Source organism: Acomys russatus, chromosome 19 (genome assembly GCF_903995435.1).
Source record: "Acomys russatus chromosome 19, mAcoRus1.1, whole genome shotgun sequence".
NCBI lineage: Eukaryota > Metazoa > Chordata > Mammalia > Rodentia > Muridae > Acomys > Acomys russatus.
The window spans coordinates 65,902,744-65,920,901 of NC_067155.1; the positions used below are offsets into that span (position 1 = coordinate 65,902,744).

The 18,158-nt window shown below is 41.6% G+C and overlaps 1 protein-coding gene across 1 annotated transcript in view; it reads right to left on the reverse strand.

Annotated features, from left to right (window-relative positions):
• Positions 1 to 5,424: 5,424 nt before the first annotated feature.
• Mfsd14b (major facilitator superfamily domain containing 14B) overlaps positions 5,425 to 18,158 on the reverse strand; it is a 44,390-nt gene continuing 31,656 nt past the window's right edge. The window contains exons 6-12 of the mRNA XM_051161779.1: positions 14,739 to 14,957; positions 12,982 to 13,095; positions 11,456 to 11,527; positions 9,846 to 9,958; positions 8,806 to 8,903; positions 6,993 to 7,132; positions 5,425 to 6,016 (exon numbers count right to left, since the gene is read on the reverse strand). Of these exons, the coding sequence (XP_051017736.1) occupies positions 5,771 to 6,016; positions 6,993 to 7,132; positions 8,806 to 8,903; positions 9,846 to 9,958; positions 11,456 to 11,527; positions 12,982 to 13,095; positions 14,739 to 14,957 (1,002 nt within the window). The 3' untranslated portion in view covers positions 5,425 to 5,770. The remainder of the gene's footprint in view (positions 6,017 to 6,992; positions 7,133 to 8,805; positions 8,904 to 9,845; positions 9,959 to 11,455; positions 11,528 to 12,981; positions 13,096 to 14,738; positions 14,958 to 18,158) is intronic.

Here is an 18,158-nt window from a genome sequence, read left to right on the forward strand (position 1 = left end):
CAGCAGTAACAGTAGAGGCCAGAGAAGAAGGCCGGGCCCACAGGGGATCCTCACTGCCATAGTGCCCATCCCAGATGCCAGGACCTGTGGCCCTGACCTCTCCCTGACCCGGGCCTGACCCCAGCTGGGTCAGTTATTGAGACAGCCCCTCCCCCTCCCCCAAGCCCTTCCTACCCACTCACACCCAATGTGGGATCCTCCAAGACCACGGTGACTCTGGCTCTAATTTCTGACATTTTCCGCCTCTAACTCACATTTAGTGTAGCCAGGAAGAATGCAATGGAAAATTCCTGAACATCAATGAGTAAGAGGCAGGGAGTCCAAGCATGGAAGATAGGAAATAATACGAAAAGGCAGTTTAGGGTAGGGATGGGGGGGAAGCAGGTCACCAGGGCTTCCCTTGCACCGACACAGAGAAAGTTAATTCAAGGAAGAAGGGAAATGAAAAGACTCTCACATTAGAAAAATGTAATTAGCTATCAGGAAAATAAGGTTATGAAAAGGATAATTTCTAGCCGTCAAACTGTAGGAGTGAGATGAGACTTATAGTTTCCCAGGCAATTCCTCTACATTCTATCCCCTTCCCCCAAGGCCATGGCAAATAGCAGGTCCTATAGTCTGAAGTTTATGCCTGAGTGACGAAGACTGACGTGAATGTGAGATCTGAGGTTCTCAAATAAATTTAGATTACGTGTGGGAAAAAGAATGGAGTATGTCTTTGACAGTCAGATGCTTGCCTCCACTGTGAAGAAAAATTACTGAGTAATGAAGGGCAGGTGTGTCCCAGCATAGCTTGAGTCCTAACATTGTATGTGGGCCAGCCATTTGAGTGGCTTTTAAAGCAAGGACCAAACAATACTAGTAGTATATTTTGGTGGTGTGAAGGGTAGGTATCCCTAAGCTTAAGTTTGGTAGTAGGTATCCAAGGTCTGGACCCAAACAGTGCTTTTGGTATGCTGACTGGGGTGTCCAGGAGGCCCTGAGCCCTGGTAGTGTGTGTGAAGCCTCTCCCACATGTCATCCTGAATACACTGCTCAGTATCACTCCTGCTTAGCTCCCCTTGGCCCTCTACTACACACTGACAGGAGTTAGGCCAACAACACTGGGCTGCCCTGAATGCCCCACACACCTTGTTAGGTACTGATTTGTGATACAGTTTCGGTTGTTATTTGGCCACACCCAGAACCAAGTAAAACCCAAGCTGCTAGACACTCCTGTGAGGGCTTTCCTTTGGGGTTTTTTGTTTTTGTGGGTTTTCTTTCTTATTTTGTATTTTCTTATTTTATTTTTTAAGACAAGGTTTCTCTGTGTAGCCCTGGCCATACTGAACCTTGCTCTGCAAACCAGGATGGCCTTGAACTCAGAGACCTGTTTGCCTCTGCCTCCTGAGTGATGGGATTAAAGGCTTGCACCACCACCATCACCCAGCAAGGAATGGCTCTCCTTAATGAGAGTATTTGAATCAGGAAAGGACACCCTGAATGTTGGCCTCACCTTCTGGTGGCAGCCCATATAAAAGGACAAGAAGGAGTCTTTGCTTCTTGCCCATTTAGTCTCACTCATGCTGGCAAGTTCATCTATCCTGTTACTGTGGTCAGTAGGATTCCAACGTACACCGAAGACCAGCAGCTCTCCAAGAATACTCGGGGACTACAGCACCATATTTGTTCTGCTGAGACATCCAGACTCAAAGACTGAACAACCACCCGCTTTTCAGCCCTCCACTGCAAGATAGCCATTATTGGAACATTCAGACCACACCCTGAAGCCAGTTTAATAAATCCCCTCCTCAGTATGAACACACACTCAATAATAAACTCCAGCCAGGGAATATCAGTGCTCTGCTCAGCCATCATCAGAGAAGCTTCCTCCTGCAGCAGATGGGGACAGATACAGAGACCCACAGCAGACAGTGCTCACAGAGTTAAAAAAGACCTTGGAGCACTCAGCCTTAAGAGGAGATTACCATCAAATCTTTCTCCTCAGGGCTCAGGGAAGAAACACCAAGAACACTAAGCCAACAAGATCAATACACATATAAACTGCAGAGACTGAGGGTGCATGCCCAGGGCCTGAATGGGCTGACCCCTACTTAACCCAGGGATCTAAGTCTTAAACTTACTGTCCTTTCTGCTTTTAGAGAAATAACTTTATTTGGGCCTATTTGGAAGTCTTCCTTTTGCTCTAGAGATTGTGATAAGTGCAGATAAGCACAAAGCTAGGAATTTCTGAATGAGGGCGTGACTCCAGGAATCTTCTTGGGGTCTCCACCCCTAAGCAAACTGAAATAGAATAACCGGAAGAGGCAGAACTTAGAAATACTTGACAGACTCCGCCTGGCCAGGAGAACTGCTAACAGACTCAAAGCCTCTTTCTACAGTATACTTAGAGCTCTCTAAAAATGTAGTTTAAAGGTAGGGGAGAGTATGGATACACCCCTGGAGGACTAAAACTGAGTAAGTAAGATAGATTGACTAAAATAACCTTTTCCTACTTAACAGTGTAGACGATGAAACGGTATAAAAGGATTTGCAGCAGAAGACCCCATTATTTTGGAGGCACTGGTCCTGTTCGGCCCAGATCTCAGGGTCCCCAAAGACCACACTCAGGAGCCACTTCCGATGCAAGTGCACAAGGGCTGTTTATTGAAGTCCAGGCAGGGACTCCCTCCCTCACCAGTGCAGCGGACTGTGACAGGAGCCCTGAGCTCAGAAAGTGTGTGGCTTTTATAGGTTTTAGACAAATGGGTTTTATAGTGTATGATTGGATGACACTTGTGGAGGAATATTGCCCATTAAACTGATTGGTACTAGTCTGGTACGAGTCCGGTACCAAACCACAGACAATTAACTTCTAAGGAATAACTTTCTGGGAGATCTGGGGGAACATCCGGACTTTTAGTACTTTCCTGTTTTCCAGCTGATTGGTTACTCTATTATCTCTGTGCCAAGCGTATCTTCTATGGGTTTTTCCTGATCCAGAGTTCTGGAGTAGGTCACTCAGATACAGAAATGCAAGTTTTAAGCAAAATGGAGTTACTTTGGTCTGTCAGTCCAATGGGATGACCATCAAGAACAGCAGCAGCAGAATGGAGCTTAGAGGAGACGCTGTGTGTGCCGCAGAGGGTGCAGCCCCTTAGCGGAGCCCAAAGATCCTGAGTGAGCCCTAGATACTGGGCATTGAGTTATTTACACTTTTGGAGTTTGGTTTTTATTTGGTTGTGATTGTGCCCTCGTTTTTCCCTCAAGAAAGTATTTAGTTGTGATTTTATAGGAGTCCACAGTTGAAAGACTGAATTTTTAAATGACTGGACTTTAAGAGATTGCCCATTTTAGAGACTGAACTTTTAATGTGTTTGAATTTATAAAGACTGTGGGATTTTTATTTATATTTTTAATGTGAGATCTTGGGAGTGAGTGAGAAAAGAAAAGTGGTTAAACAGTAACAGTGATGTGTTTGTGTGTCGTGATATCAAGGAGTCAATTATGCTGGGTAGTTCTCTGTCAACCTGACACAAGCTGAAGTCATCTGAGAGGAGGGAACCTCAACTGAGAAAACACCTCCATAAGACTGGGCTATAGGCAAGCCTGTAGTGTATTTCCTTAATTAGTGGTTGATGGGGAGGCTAAGCCCATTGTAAGTGGTGCCCTCCTTTGGCTGGTGATCCTAGGTTCTGTAAGAAAGCAAGCTGAGCAAGTCATGAGAAGCAAACCAGTAAGCAGCACCCCTCCATGGCCTCTGCATCACTTTCTTCTGTTTGAACTCCTGTCCTGACTTCCTTCAGTGATGAACAGTGGTGGGAAACTGTAAGCCAAATAAACCTTTTCCTCCCCAGCTTGTTTTTTGGTCATGGTTTTCCACTGCAGCAATAGATACTCTGAGTAAGACAGGTGTTATCCAGCAGGGTCTGACACCAGCAGTACATCTGACATAGTGGCCTTGGGTGGAAGTCTCCAGAAGCCCCTAATGTCTACAGGATATTTCTAGCAGAACATAGTAAGTGTATATTGGGCAACCGTAGGAATGTCTGAAGGTGTCAGATCTCCCGGGTTGCAGTGCCCGAGCCTCCCAGTGTGAGCACTGGTCACTGGGCATTGAGCTCCTTCCTTAGCAAGAGCAGCAAGCATTCCTTCCAGCCCTGGTTTTGTTGTTTTATTTGTTTATTTTTGTACCTGTAAGCTATTAGGAACAGGAAGAGGTATTTCTATACCCATGGCAGCACTGTTCGTGTTTTTATAAATATGATATGCTTGATGGGAGATTTTTAAGAAACTGTTAAAACCATTTTTAAACCCATTTTTAAGTTAGCTGAAGGATTAAAAAAAAAAAGAGTAATAAAAGAATTTGTTTTTAAGACATAGGTATCCATTGAAAATTTATTATGCATTAGGAAGCTTAACCTAAAAACCAACAGCATAGTAAAAAGATATGTTATATCTGTTCATGGCAGAACAGGCTTCAAAATATAGTTTCCTTTAAATGTATTCAGTCAGTACATGATCCTTTATAAAAGTTGTATATATTTTTTCTGTCAATACCTTCATTATCTATAAATACAAGATTTACACAGCACCCCCTTCAAAAAAAATTAAAATCCTTACAAATATCTACATGTTTTCATACCTATAAAACATTCAAAGGAGTGCTTTGTTAAAGAGAGACCCAAGTTAACGGTCCATTTACTATGCAGCAAAATATAAAATCTGTAGTTTTCTTTGTCCATAAAACATCTCAAAAATTAGCAAGACACTTATCATGAAACAGAGCTTCACTAACCCTCATATTTTAGAAAGGAATTTGATGTGGGCATTCCTATAAGATTCTAAAGTCAGAAAAACAGACCGAGACAGATTAGTCAAGAATAAACACATTCTACATTAACAGTTAAGGCAGGAGCATGGTAAGGAAAACAGAAGGAGGACATAAGATACAGGAAGAAGCACATAATGAACACGAACTCAGAAATAAAGTCCACTGCTATCTGTTACTCTCACCCGCTTTTAGGGATGTTCACATTTTAAAACAACACGAAACACTTCTCCTGAAGTGCACTCCCAATTCCTTGTTGCCACTAGGATGCTTCAGGGTTGGTTGTTTTGCTTTGAGACAGGATCTTAGAATGTTGCTAAGGCTAGCCTCAATCAGGACACAAAGTCCAAGAATCTGAGCTGCTTGTTCAACATAATTTACACTTTATAAAAAAGATTTCCTTTATCTGATAAGGTGATCATTAAGAAGTAGAGAAAATAAAGGGAAAGCAACACTAGGTTTCCATGCGACCTTTGGACAAAGTCAGCAGATCCCTGATACCAAGTGACTCTTAAGAACGGCCACTTATCAACATTTGCAAACTCAGAGGGAATAATCCACAGAAAGAGAATGACGAGGCAGGTAACCCTAACCCTAACCTTCTAACAAAAAGGACATAGTTACTGAAGGAAAGACCGCCTTTCCTACCACAGACAGAATTTTTTTCTATTGAAGTTTTATAGTCTAGATTCTAGATACCCTTGAAAGTTTCATATTATTTTCAGCAAAGCATTTTCAATCTTTCCTAGAATAAAAAAAATGGGAAGTGTATGGGAGTAAAAGAACAGAAAGAGGCAGAAGAGTGAAGGGCAGAGGCATGAGAAAAGTCACTCATTAAACTTGGCCCAAAGGATGCTGCTAGCATCGCCCCTCCAGCACCATGAAGTTTCCACGTGGTGCAGCTCCTTCCACGGCTCTCAGAGACTGCGTGGTGTCCGAAGAACCTTCCTTACTGCTCGGTTACAGCTCAGTGCTCTGGTTTCCAGGTTCCTCAAAGGAGAGGTCCCAGATGCTGCTGTCCCGCAGTAACGGCTCGATGTCCTCATCACTGCCCCGTTCAGGCGGTGTGCTCAGGCTGCCACTGATGCTGTTGTGTTTTTGAACTCCACTTGTTTTACGGTATTCGGGGATGAACAAGGCAACAAAAAAAGACATAAGAACTATACATGCTCCAAATAAAAATGGTGGGCCTGGAATGAAAGCTCCCTGATGGATAAAAAAAAAGAAAAAGAAAAACAGCAAGAACAAATGAAGACAGAAGTTTGGTTAAGAAGCTTTCTTTTCTTTTCTTTTTAAGACAGAGTCTTGTGCTATTTAGTCCAGAGTGGCCTTGGCATCACAACCCTTCTGCTATATCTTCCACATGCCAGGATTATAGGCAGGCATTGCCTACCACACCCAGCACAGTTAGGCTCTTTTTTAAACTCCAAGCTACTTTTGAATAAAACCCCTATATAGTTAATTGCTTGCTAATAGAATTTAGTATCTAGAAAATAACACAGGGCAACTAATTACCACTTTTATACCATTTCTAATTAATCGAACCTAACCCATAAACTTACAAAGGCAACAATCTTCTTCCTGTAACCTCATCTTGTAACTTCAGATCATGCATTTCCACACATGAACATAATAATTTTAGGTTTGTATAAACTCTATATGAAATGTTTCTCTCTTTAAAAGTGAAAGCACATTAGCTCAATTTTTAACAAGTTCTGTTGTTGTTGTTTTGAAGACACAGGGTCTCTCATACTTATGTGGCCAGGGATCACCCTGACCTTAAGGCATTCCGCCTTTATCTTCCAAACGCTACAATTACAAGTACGCACCATTCCATTGGTGAGTTTTGTACATTTCAGACAAGCATCTACCAACTGAGCTACATCCCAAGTCTCTTTAGTTAGATTTTTATGTAACTTCACATCTTATTTAAATTGAACTTAGCCAGATAATAACATTCCAGTCTAGTGACTATATAGGAAAAAGAGAGAATATAAATAAAGTACAGATATTTTCTTTTCATATGGACATTAAATCTCCATTGTGAGCCCTTTCTGATCACAAGGAACGACCACAGAATTTGCTGTTGTCAAATACAATAATAAACAAATAGGAATTTAAAGCCACAAGATTATGCTATGCTCAAACACAACCAGTATTATAACACAGATCAGCAAATTACCTGTAGGGCATCATCAGAATTCAATTTCGGGCCCATCTCGCTCAGTTCAACATGAAACATGTAGAATATAAAGCCGTACAGTGCTGGGCCCAGGCCATTGCACAGCCCCCGTATTCCAGTTACAATCCCCTGGGCCACACCTAAAGCACAACAACAGAGAGGAGTCAGGCCTCTAGAAAAGCACCTCACACGTGGAGTTCACCTAGTGCTCTCCCCCACAGCACGACACACAGATGGGGCTGGACCGAGCCATCCTCTTCTAGGCTAGTTATCTTACACCATTTATAACATTCACTAGGTTTCATCAGGGTGTCCCAGTCATTATACACACGTTTTCCTCGTTGTACTGTCTACTGAATGGTTAGTGCTCGCTGTACTAAGGTCTACAAGGAAGAAAAAAGCAAATTGTTTCCGAAATCCTTTTGGACTTGATCACACATTTAATAGAAAATAAATACAAAATTATTATTTTATCAGGTAATTTCAATTTTTCTATGGATTAAGACTTCCTTGCTTGTCCCATTTAATTGTTCATACACAAAAGAAGTATGTCTTCCTCTCAGATGATGTTGGCTACATGTGACTACAAAGAGGGCCTTGCCCTTGGGTTGTCATCTGCCACCTTCCATCTCATGCAGACCGCCACTCAAAAATTCTGAAAGCACCAATGTCAAGACATCTCCATTTTCTAATATGGTACACAGAGCATGTGTCTGAATATGAGCATGGATGTATGCGAAATGGGCATTTTTGTAGCCAAAGACAGGCAAGTTAACAGTAGTCATCCCAGCTGAGTCGCTGCATTTAATAGTGACACCCAAAAGGTACCACTTAAAAGCCCATAAATCTAAGAATGGATACATATAATAGAAAATTCACTATGCGGGATAACAGGTGTAATGATAATGGATAAACTATCTTTTAAATTTTAAATTTTGTTGAAAAATTTACAAGTCCTCTTAAGAATTAAAAAAAAAAAATCCCTTTAGGGATAGAGGTATACCTTATATATTCTAGGCACTGGGTTTGATATTGGCATGAAACCAAACCAAGCCACCATGCACATGTGTTGTTTTATTACATACATACACACACACACACACACACACACACACACACACACACACACCATTTGATATAACCTCTAAAATTCTCCATTTTCCTGTAACACAAATGAATATTACAATCAATACTTACAATGAAATAAAAAACATTAAATGAAATAAAAATCCACTTCCTGTCTATAGTAAGGTGTGCCATTAGAAGATGGAGAAAAAGGCGTTAACTCTGACATCAGAACTGGCTGAGAAGGAAACAGGCAGAGGAAGGAGGAATAAAGTCTGTTTTCTACACAGCATTTCTAACTTATTTCACCACTCTCTATATGCAAATATTGACAACCAAAGAAAATTTTCTTCATCCTTTCAAAGATCCATTTCTTAAATTATGCTAAAACTCTGAATTATTTCAGCTTAACTTTAGTGACTAAGTAGATATTCCATTGCTAATTTGCTACTATTACTTAATAGAAATCTGCTGAAATAAGATTATAAACTGATTAATCCTGATGGAATATATACTCAGAACTGAGACTGGAAATGGATCTTTGCTATTTCTAGCTCTGACCTGAGTGGCTGCGTCTGCATCGCTAGAGTGTGAGTAACAGCAGGGAAGAGCGCCTACACTGACAACACGAGCAGGCGTGCTTCTGTGCAGGGCCTGCTGCTGCCAGCTGCGGTGGAGAATGTCGATTTCACACTTCAGGGCAGAGGCTCCAGCTAAAGACACAAAGTGCAAGGAGCACAAGCCTCACCTTGCTGGTCTGACTCTGCATTCCGAGAAATGAGGGCGCTGACTGCTGGGAACGTAATACTGGACATGGCGGCCACGGTCCCTGCTGCCCACATCATCCTGCAACGAAAGGGAGGCGCAGTCAGGGAAATTTTGGTCAATATGGTCAGTGGTCATGGCACAAATGCTTTGTGTTTCCTTGTTTCAATTTTACTTATTTACTGGGCAAGCCATGGCTTTCTCAATAATCCCAGTAAGCTCAGCATCCAAAATGCTCAGGAAGCAGCAGCATGAGTTCAAGGTCAGTCTGGGCTACAACGTCTGTGTGTGAAAGAACTCATGCTATGAAAACTGATCACAGGTTCTCCCATCGCCATCTTCAAGTGCAGGCTCAATGAAGTTCTTAAAAGGATATCTGTGGGTTTTGTTTTGTTTTAAATAAACACCGCACTCTATCTGCCCCCCACCTCTCCATTGAGTTTCTATATTCCCTGAAAATTCATCTTTTACAACTGCCCTTGGGCTGTCAGCCTTGATAGCACTGTCTGCTTCAGACCTTTGTCCTTTTCTCAGTGAAGAAGAACATTATGTCACAACAATGTCTGAGAATAGGTAGGTCCAAAGGCTCTTTTTTTTAAAAAAAATTTTATTTATTTATTACTATGCATACAGTGCTGTCTGCACGTGCCCCTGCAGGCCAGAAGCATCAGATCACATTACAGATGGTTGTGAGCCACCATGTGGTTGCTGGGAATTGAACTCATGACCTCTGAAAGAGCAGTCAGTGCTCTTAACCGATGAGCCATCTCTCCAGCCCGGTCCACAGGCTCTTGTGCCCCACTGAGCTATACTTCCTTGGGGATGGTCTTGACTGAAAATGAAAAATCTCATAAAGCCTTTTTAACACTTAAAAGTGTTTTGACTAGCTAGAAAACTGAAACAGAATTCACAGGACCAAAAGAAGAGGAGGAGGAGAAGAAAAGGAGGAGGAGGAGGAGGCGGCTCATCACATCTCTTAATTGTGTTTGTTTGTTTTGATAATGTGAATTAGGGGAGGCTTACCAGGCCTGAGATCCAAAACCATACCAGGCAAGCTGGAGTATCTGGAAACCCAAGCCAAGGAGGACAGTGTTCTTGTTCCCCAGCGACCTCATCAGCCTGCTAAGGAAGACAGTCTGCAAAGGAAGGAAGACACTTCTGATAAGTCCCATGTGCACAAACTCAAATTCAGAGCGCAGGGTCTTTTAGTGAAGTCCACTCTCTGATGGCCAAGGACCTTTAAGGGCACACTGTCCGTCTATGACCCCCAAGGGCAGACAGTGGTAATAACTCTTCAGGGATAGGGTTTTCAGGGGCTCCCGTGCTGGGCTGGGGTCTGGAGCCTTTGCCCTCCTGCCTGAGAGGTCTGTCAGGCTCAGGGTTAGGGTCAGGGTTAGGGCTCTGCTCGTACCTCCCAAAAGGCTAACACAGCTACACCCTAGTCATGTGGCTAAAAGGACTACATCTTAATCTTCTGGAAGGAAAGTCAACAAGCACTTAATATTCAGCAGAATCTTACACATGTAAATGTTCAGCAAGGGTTAATATTGATTCACGACTAACGCTTTCACAAAATCAAGATGATATGAGCTTTGCTTTAATAAATATAGGGACAATATGAAAAGGAAGATAAAGACAACTCAGGGCAAACAGCTCAGGTTAATGTAAAAAATAAATGAAAATCATAATCAGCTTAGAAGTTTAACATAATTTGCATTTCTAATACGGCCAAAACAAAGCCAGCAAGGAACAGCCTTTACTTGCATGCACTGCCAGGAGCCTTGCTACTCTCTCATTTGGTAGGACCAGCTAGTTTCCTCAACTTCTCATTTCCTCTATAGAGTTGATCACAGAAGAACACGTAGCTTGGCCTAGGAACAGACCTCAGCAATGCACGGAGGCTTCAGGGAATGCCCCTGAAGGAGAGCAGGACACACATCCGTGCCTTTCTGGACTGACAAGTTAATAGGCTGTAAAGTGGTTGCTGCTATTCACTCACTGTGTACATCCTAACGTGCTGACTTATTTGTTTAGTCCCGGAGACAGCAGCATCTAGAAGAAATTTATTTCTACCTAATTTTCACCATGAAGGAAACACTAAAAGGCATTCCTCTGGTTAATTTTGCAGTATCTAGTTGCTTTATTTCACCCTTAAAACAGTCTTTATACCTATCTGCTGCATGTGTACACATGTCCCCGCAAGCAGCTTGTAAGAATCAGTTTTCTCCTCTACCATGCAGGTTCAGGGGACACCTGGGTCACTGCTTGATGACAAGCGTCTTTTACGGAGTCATCTTGCCACCCCTTTCATCTAGTTTTGGAAGTAAGGGAAAAGATTTGATCCAGCACAAATTACAAATAATACTTTAATAAAATCTGTATGAATTTCTACTGAGTCCCAAGGACCCGAATGTTCTATGAGTGACAGTTCTGAGTTGTGTCCCTTTCGGCTTCCTGAATTTGGTGCATTTCTCTATATGAGCAAGATGTATAACCCTGAGGCAACAGTTTGGAGGAACTCTAAAACCTGTATCCTTGGCTTCCTATAGGTGTGAGGTTATCAGGATTGAGGTGGGGCGTGGGGGTGAGGGGAGCTTTGCCATTTTAATCCACATGTTATAAACAATACTCACCTGAGCTACAATGGACAGAATTCCTACCATAGCTATGAATGCTACAATTTTCACAGATCCAAAACCTATGACCTGCAGAAATGAAAAAAACAAAACCACTTTTGTAATAGAGGTATTAGAGATATAATTAATAAGAAATGATTTTTTTCCTATTAAGATAGAAAAAATAGCTGAGAAAAGTTGATAACAGCAGTAGAAATTAGGACAGTGACAGAAGCTGAAAAAAATTAAGCTGTAATTTATATTTAAATTTGACATAAAATAGTTGCAAGTTGTAAATTTTCTGAAAATTGTACTATGCCTATTGTTTATTATTTCCTCTCTTAACTGGTCTGTCTCGGTTTGAAGACAATGAAGGCAGTAAAGAGAGTATAAAAGAAAGCAACTGGACTTTTAATGTTGCCAACCCTAACCCTGAGTTTTGCTGCATTTTAAAATTATGTGGGCAACAGAGAAAAGGAAGAAGAGGAGACACGGGAGGGGAACAATAGGATGTCAGAGCCTGGCCCTGAGGTGAGCGAGCTCTAAAGAGCTACACACACACCTACCAAGTAAGCAGCCAACCTGACCACAGCTGACCGCTAAGCCTCCAACTGTAACACTATGAAATGACTAATAATTTTTAAAAAGGATACATTACTTTGAACTCCACTTAAATTCTATACAAGAAAATGCATTAAAAATAACTTTAGTCTTCTTACTTCATAAATAAGTGCCTTCCTCCCAATCACAGTTAGACAATAACGTACCAGGGCTAGAACCTCTGGTGTTTCTATTGCTACCTAATCATATTCAATTATAAAATCTGGAACTGGTAGGGGAATTCATGCCTATAACTGCAGCACTTAGGGAGGTATAGGCAACCTGTTATTAGCTTTATTCACTACAACATGGAAGCAATACCAAGAGTGACTTATGAGAAATTATAGATTGAATGGTGCTAATATATAAAAGTATTTAGGCTCATAAACTGTACCAAATGAGCCACTTTGGGACTAGTTGTGTATCTGTGGGGAAGAAATATGACAGCTCTGTATCTTCTCTTAATTTGGTTCAGCTTAAATCCGATTTTAGAAAAAAGAGTCTCAGAGCCAAACTTGGTGGTGGATGACTTTGTCCCAGCACTTGAGAGGCAAAGGTAGGTAAGTTTTCTGTGAGTTTGAGGTGAGCCTGGTCTACACAGTGAATTCTATGCCAACTAAGTATTTTCTCTCTCTCTCTCAAAAGCTCCAGAATTTTGTTTCTGATAATTCTCTTTATTAAAGGAAATCTTCTACACTAGATGTCTTACTATGTTGCTCACACTGTTCTTAAATCCTGATAGAGCAACAACCTCAGCCAGAAGCGAGGCCTGGTTACACACAGCTGCAACCCCAGCTTCCTATCACTGAATTACAGGCGCTTTATGAAGTCTCTAGAAACAAACTCAGGGTTCCCTTTTACAATGGCTTCCCCAACTTACCTTAGACAAATGTCAATCTTTGATAGTCTACATGTTAAAAGGCTACTAGGGACCTACTACTCACCTGCCTGAGATAGAGAAAGAAGCTGGAGTACTGGCCAGCCTCAGGGAGGTACGAGAGGAACACTGTGATGCAGATGAGTAGCACAGTGGAGTCTTTTCCAACTTTCCTTAACGACTGGGAATAAGCAGAAACATGCAGTCAGTGCTCTTGTGACCCTGACTTCACTATTGTATCTTCTTCAAGAGACCCTGAAAAACTATTTCTACACGGCTCTCTAAGAAAAACGGATTCTTTCTCTGGATTTGTAAAATAACTTCTTTTTTAGGTGATTTTAATTACAAAGCTTTCTTCCTTTTTCTGACCTAAGGTTTCATATTAGCCAAGGCTAGCCTCAAACTTGCCATGCAGCTGCGGCTAACCTGGACCCTCTCGTCTCCCATTCTGCTTCCTCCACAGCTTTCATTACACACAAACTCACTGTATCCCTCACACTGCTGATATTCAGGCAGCCTGAAACCAAGAAGGCAGTTAGTATGTTCTAACCCTGCCATTTAACCCTGATGCTGAATGACAACCATCACAGAGCTCAGGGCACCATCTACAGCCTTTCTAGAACATACCCCACACAGCCAGTGACTACTGAACCTTGCTACACAAGACATTAGACTAGTTAACTTACACGTGTTAACTGGAGTCCTTACAGCTGCCCTGAAAAATAAGCCACAGTAATTCCATTTCACAGAGAAGTTTCTACATGTAACTTGATCACTACAAGGCAAAAAAATTTCAACGTGTGGGTTTTCCCATTCCTGCATCCTTCCCAAAACACCTCTCTCATCAATGTGACAACCTAACACACAAGAGGAACAGACAAGCTCTCCAGGAAGTAATCTGCATGATCATTTTAGAAAACAATTTCAAGGTATAGAGATGTTTGCTAAAATGGCTGCTGTACAATCATAAGGAGCCAAGTTTGATTTACAGTACTCTCATAAAAAGCTAGGCATTATGGTGTGTGTCTATAACCCTAGCACTGGGAAGGCAGGGACAGGAGGAGCCTTGGAGCTTGCTGGCCAGGTAGTCTTGCCAGACTGATGAGCTCCAGGCTCAGTGGAAACCCTGACTCAAAAAATAAGAAGACATGAGACATCCTCCTCTGGACTACACAAGCTAACACTATCTGCTCTACAATTGTTCTATAAAATTAGGTGGGGGGCGGGTGGCAGGTGAGATGGCTCACAGGTTAAGAGAACTGGTTGCCCTTCCAGAGGTCCTCAGTTCAATTCCCAGCAACCACACGGTGGCTCACACCACCACAATGAGATCTGGTGCCCTCTTTTGGCATGCAGGCATAGATGCAGGCAGAACACTATATACATAATAAATAAATATATCTTTGAAAAACAAAAAAAGTAGGTGTGGCAGGAAGAGAGAGAAGTAAAGATACTTTTCTCAGTACTATTTCATATTAGTGAGATATGCCCCCTAATACCACCCTCTCCAACCATGTTCATTTATTTTATTAAATGAAAACAACAACAACAACAAAAAAAAACCAAAAAACAAAACCAACAACAACACTACATCCTTGAGTGTAACCCGGATATTTATTTTTGTCTCTTATTATTTATACAGCTTAATTACTAAGTTTATGTATGTCTAAGTCTCTCAGTCCTTACTTATAATTAAAGTTTTCTATTTTTACTGTAAAGGAAATGAATCAACAGCTACTGGGAACCCATGAGGCTGTATATGTCGTCTTATATTCTCAGACAAAAGAGATATATGGAAGTAAATATTTTCATGTCTTAACTTACCGCAAAAGGGTCCGCTTGTTTCCAAGAAATCTGAGCTCCCCAGGAAGCAGGTCTAATTTTCTCAGGCAGCGATTCTGGAACTGCCAACAAAATGAAGCAGATGTCTAGGACAGCCACCACTGTGGCTACCAGCACAACAAGGCTGTCTCCATAATTTGTAGAGAGGTATGTTCCAATGGCTGGACTGGTAACCAGACTAGCTGCAAAGGTGGCTGAGACCTATGGGAAAAAGCACATCATTTAGGACCTTGACTCAGTGGAGCGAGCATGCTCTCCCCTAGAGTCCCGCAGGGTGCAGGCACACAGCTGCAGCTATCCTCTCCTGTGTTTTTAAAGATTTACTTTATGAGTGAATGTCTAAACACTATGTGCATCACTGGTACCCACAGAGGTCAGAATGGGAACTGAAGTTATGGATGGTTATGAGCTGCCGCTGGGGTGCTGGGAATCAAATCTCATTCCTCTACAAGAACAACTGCTCTTAATTGCTAAACCATCTCTCCAGTACCCTTTCCTGGTTTCAGCAAGACAAATGTATGCATACAAATTTTAAGAGTAAAAGAGATGGAAAGCCATTTTTCTTAAAAATGTATTCACACACTGTTAACTAAGTGGAGATATACTGGGGAGCTATATTTAAAATATGAGGCCGGGCATGGTGGCGTATGCCTTTAATCCCAGCACTCGGGAGGCAGAGGCAGGTGGATCTCTGTGAAAGCAAGGCCAGCCTGGTCTACAAAGTGAGTCTGGGACAGCCAGGGCTATACAGAGAAACCTTGTCTTTAAAAAAAAAAAAAGGCTGGAGAGATGGCTCAGAGGTTAAGAGCACTGTCTGCTCTTCCAGAGGTCCTGAGTTCAATTCCCAGCAACCACATGGTGGCTCACTGCCATCTATAATGAGATCTAGTGCCCCCTCTGGCCTGCAGGTGTACATGCAGGCAGAGCACTGTGTACTTTAATAATAAATAAATATTTAAAGAAAGAAAGAAAGAAGTTAATATTGTAGGAACTTTCCTCATAAAGCATTCACTGTTTCTGGTTTAACTGGAAAACAGAGATGTGCAAAGAAGGGTTTGAAAACAAATCCTGCAGAGCCAGGGTTATAGCTCAGTGGCATGGCACTTGCCTAGCATGTGGCACGGTAGCTCATGGCTGTGATCACAATACTTAGGAGGCTGATGTGGGACTGATGAGTTCGAGGGCAGTTCTAGGCTGGAGGATAAGACTGTTTCGAAAAACAAACTCTCTGAAGAGCTGATGATGAACTCTACAAAGTTCTCAGGTACTGTACCTGATTCATCTGAAAACACTCACTTTTCCACACACCCATTTCTTTCTATATGACCATTTCATTAACACAGTGGTGGTAAAAGTAGTTGGTATTTTAAGAGAAAAAGGTGTAACCAAAATGAACAAATAAACAAAAATAAAAGAATGAAGGCTGGGGATGTATAGCTGGACCGTTTGATGTACTCAGGGTGTAATCCTTAGCACCACTCACACCAACACCCATACCAAAGAAAACAAAGAAGGTTTGTGGGGAAGCTGAAGCCTGGTTAGAGGGCAAGACTGGTGAGCCATATTACATTGCATTCCTATGTTCTCGATTTAGAAATATAATAAATATTCACTCTCTAAATTATAAGCAGATTAGAGTATCAAAAGCATACTGGTAAGTTATTAAAACTAGAAGATTCTATCAGAAACAAAAGAAGTCACATAAGGACTGAGTGAGTTAAGAAAATAAAAAATATAATAAAGAGAACGTGAAACTGAAGATATAATATGGGATTTGGGGTGAGTGTGGGCTGGATACGATCAAGATACATTATATACATGTATGAAATTTTAAAATAAGTAAAAGTGTTATTTAAAAAGAAACAAGTGGATCCCTGTGAGTTCGAGGCCAGCCTGGTGTACAAAGTGAGTTCAGGACAGCCAGGGATACACACAGAGAAACCCTGCCTAGGAAAAAAAGAAAGATAGATAGAAAGAAAGGAAACAACAGAAATCATTTTATCTGACTATGATTCCTAATAAGCCAATGACATTCCTACAACTGAATATAAAAATAAATATATATAAAGTGCATGCAACATCGAAAAGTTTTTTTTAAAAAAAGATTTATTTATTTATTTATTTTGAATACACTGTTCTGCCTACACACCAGTAGAGGGGCACCAGGTCTCATTATAGATGGCTGTGAGCCACCATGTGGCTGCTGAGAATCGAACTCAGGACCTTTGGAAGAGCAGGCAGTGCTCTTAACCTCTGAGCCATCTCTCCAGCCGAAAAGTTTTAAAAGCTAAAAATGATAGAAAAAGATTTTTAGGCTGGGGAATAAAGATGTGAGAATTTTAGTTGGGAAACAAAAATTCTTGAAATTCAGTATTTATCAAGTACCTCATGATGACAGAGATCCTACCAGTTATATTTTTTAAACATTTAGGCAGTTGCGACCTGAGCCCTGGGGAAGTGCCTCAAGTGTTACAGGAACAATGTTACTTAGGTTTTTATGAAGCCACAGATCTCACAGCATCTCACGGTACTGCCAAGTAGGCTACTTCATGTGTTAAGAAGGACAACACTTTTGCAGTTATTGTTTTGTTTTGTTTAAAATTATCTAACCCTACATTTAGCAACGTTCATTCATCAGGACTCTGTTGTGGTAAAGGCTAAAGAGACTCACTCACTAGATGCAGTGAGGATTAACTTATCAGTAGTAGTATTCATTGCTACAGCCCTTAAACAAAGTCTTTCTTGGTTTCCTCAAGTTGCAGAAAGGAAAGCATATTTTAATATAAACTGGATAGATATAAAAAATGCCCTTTAGAATTTAATTAACGTACCCTGGCAATAACTGGCAGCACATTTTCTGCAAGGCAGGCTGTGAGGGAGTTACAGGCAAAGGCCTGAGCCTGAGGCAAACCCAGTGGCTCACAGCTGAGCTGCAGGAGCTGAGGGGATCGCACTTTAGAATGGCACTGTGTCAGCTGGGATGGTCACTTGCTGGCTCCTTGCCAGGACCCATGAGCAAGCACTAACCCTAAGTGCCATTTTACAAGGAAGAACTGAGCTAGAGATTAGGTGACTAATCAGATTAAGTGACAGTCACTTCTGGTGACTATCAAACCCTTTCCATAACTAACACAGAACCACTGTAAATTATTTTTCCACTGAAAGTAAAAAATAAATAGCTACTAAAAATTCCACCATGAGGAAGATGGCTCAGCAGCTAAGGTTGCTTACTGCACAGGCCTGGTAACCTGAGTTTGATTCCCAGAGCGTGATAGAAGAATAGTGACTTCTGAAAATTGTTCTCTGACTCCACATGCACGCTATGGCACTTACACACACACACACACACACACACACACACACACACACAGAGAGAGAGGGGGGGGGAAGAGGAGGGAGAAG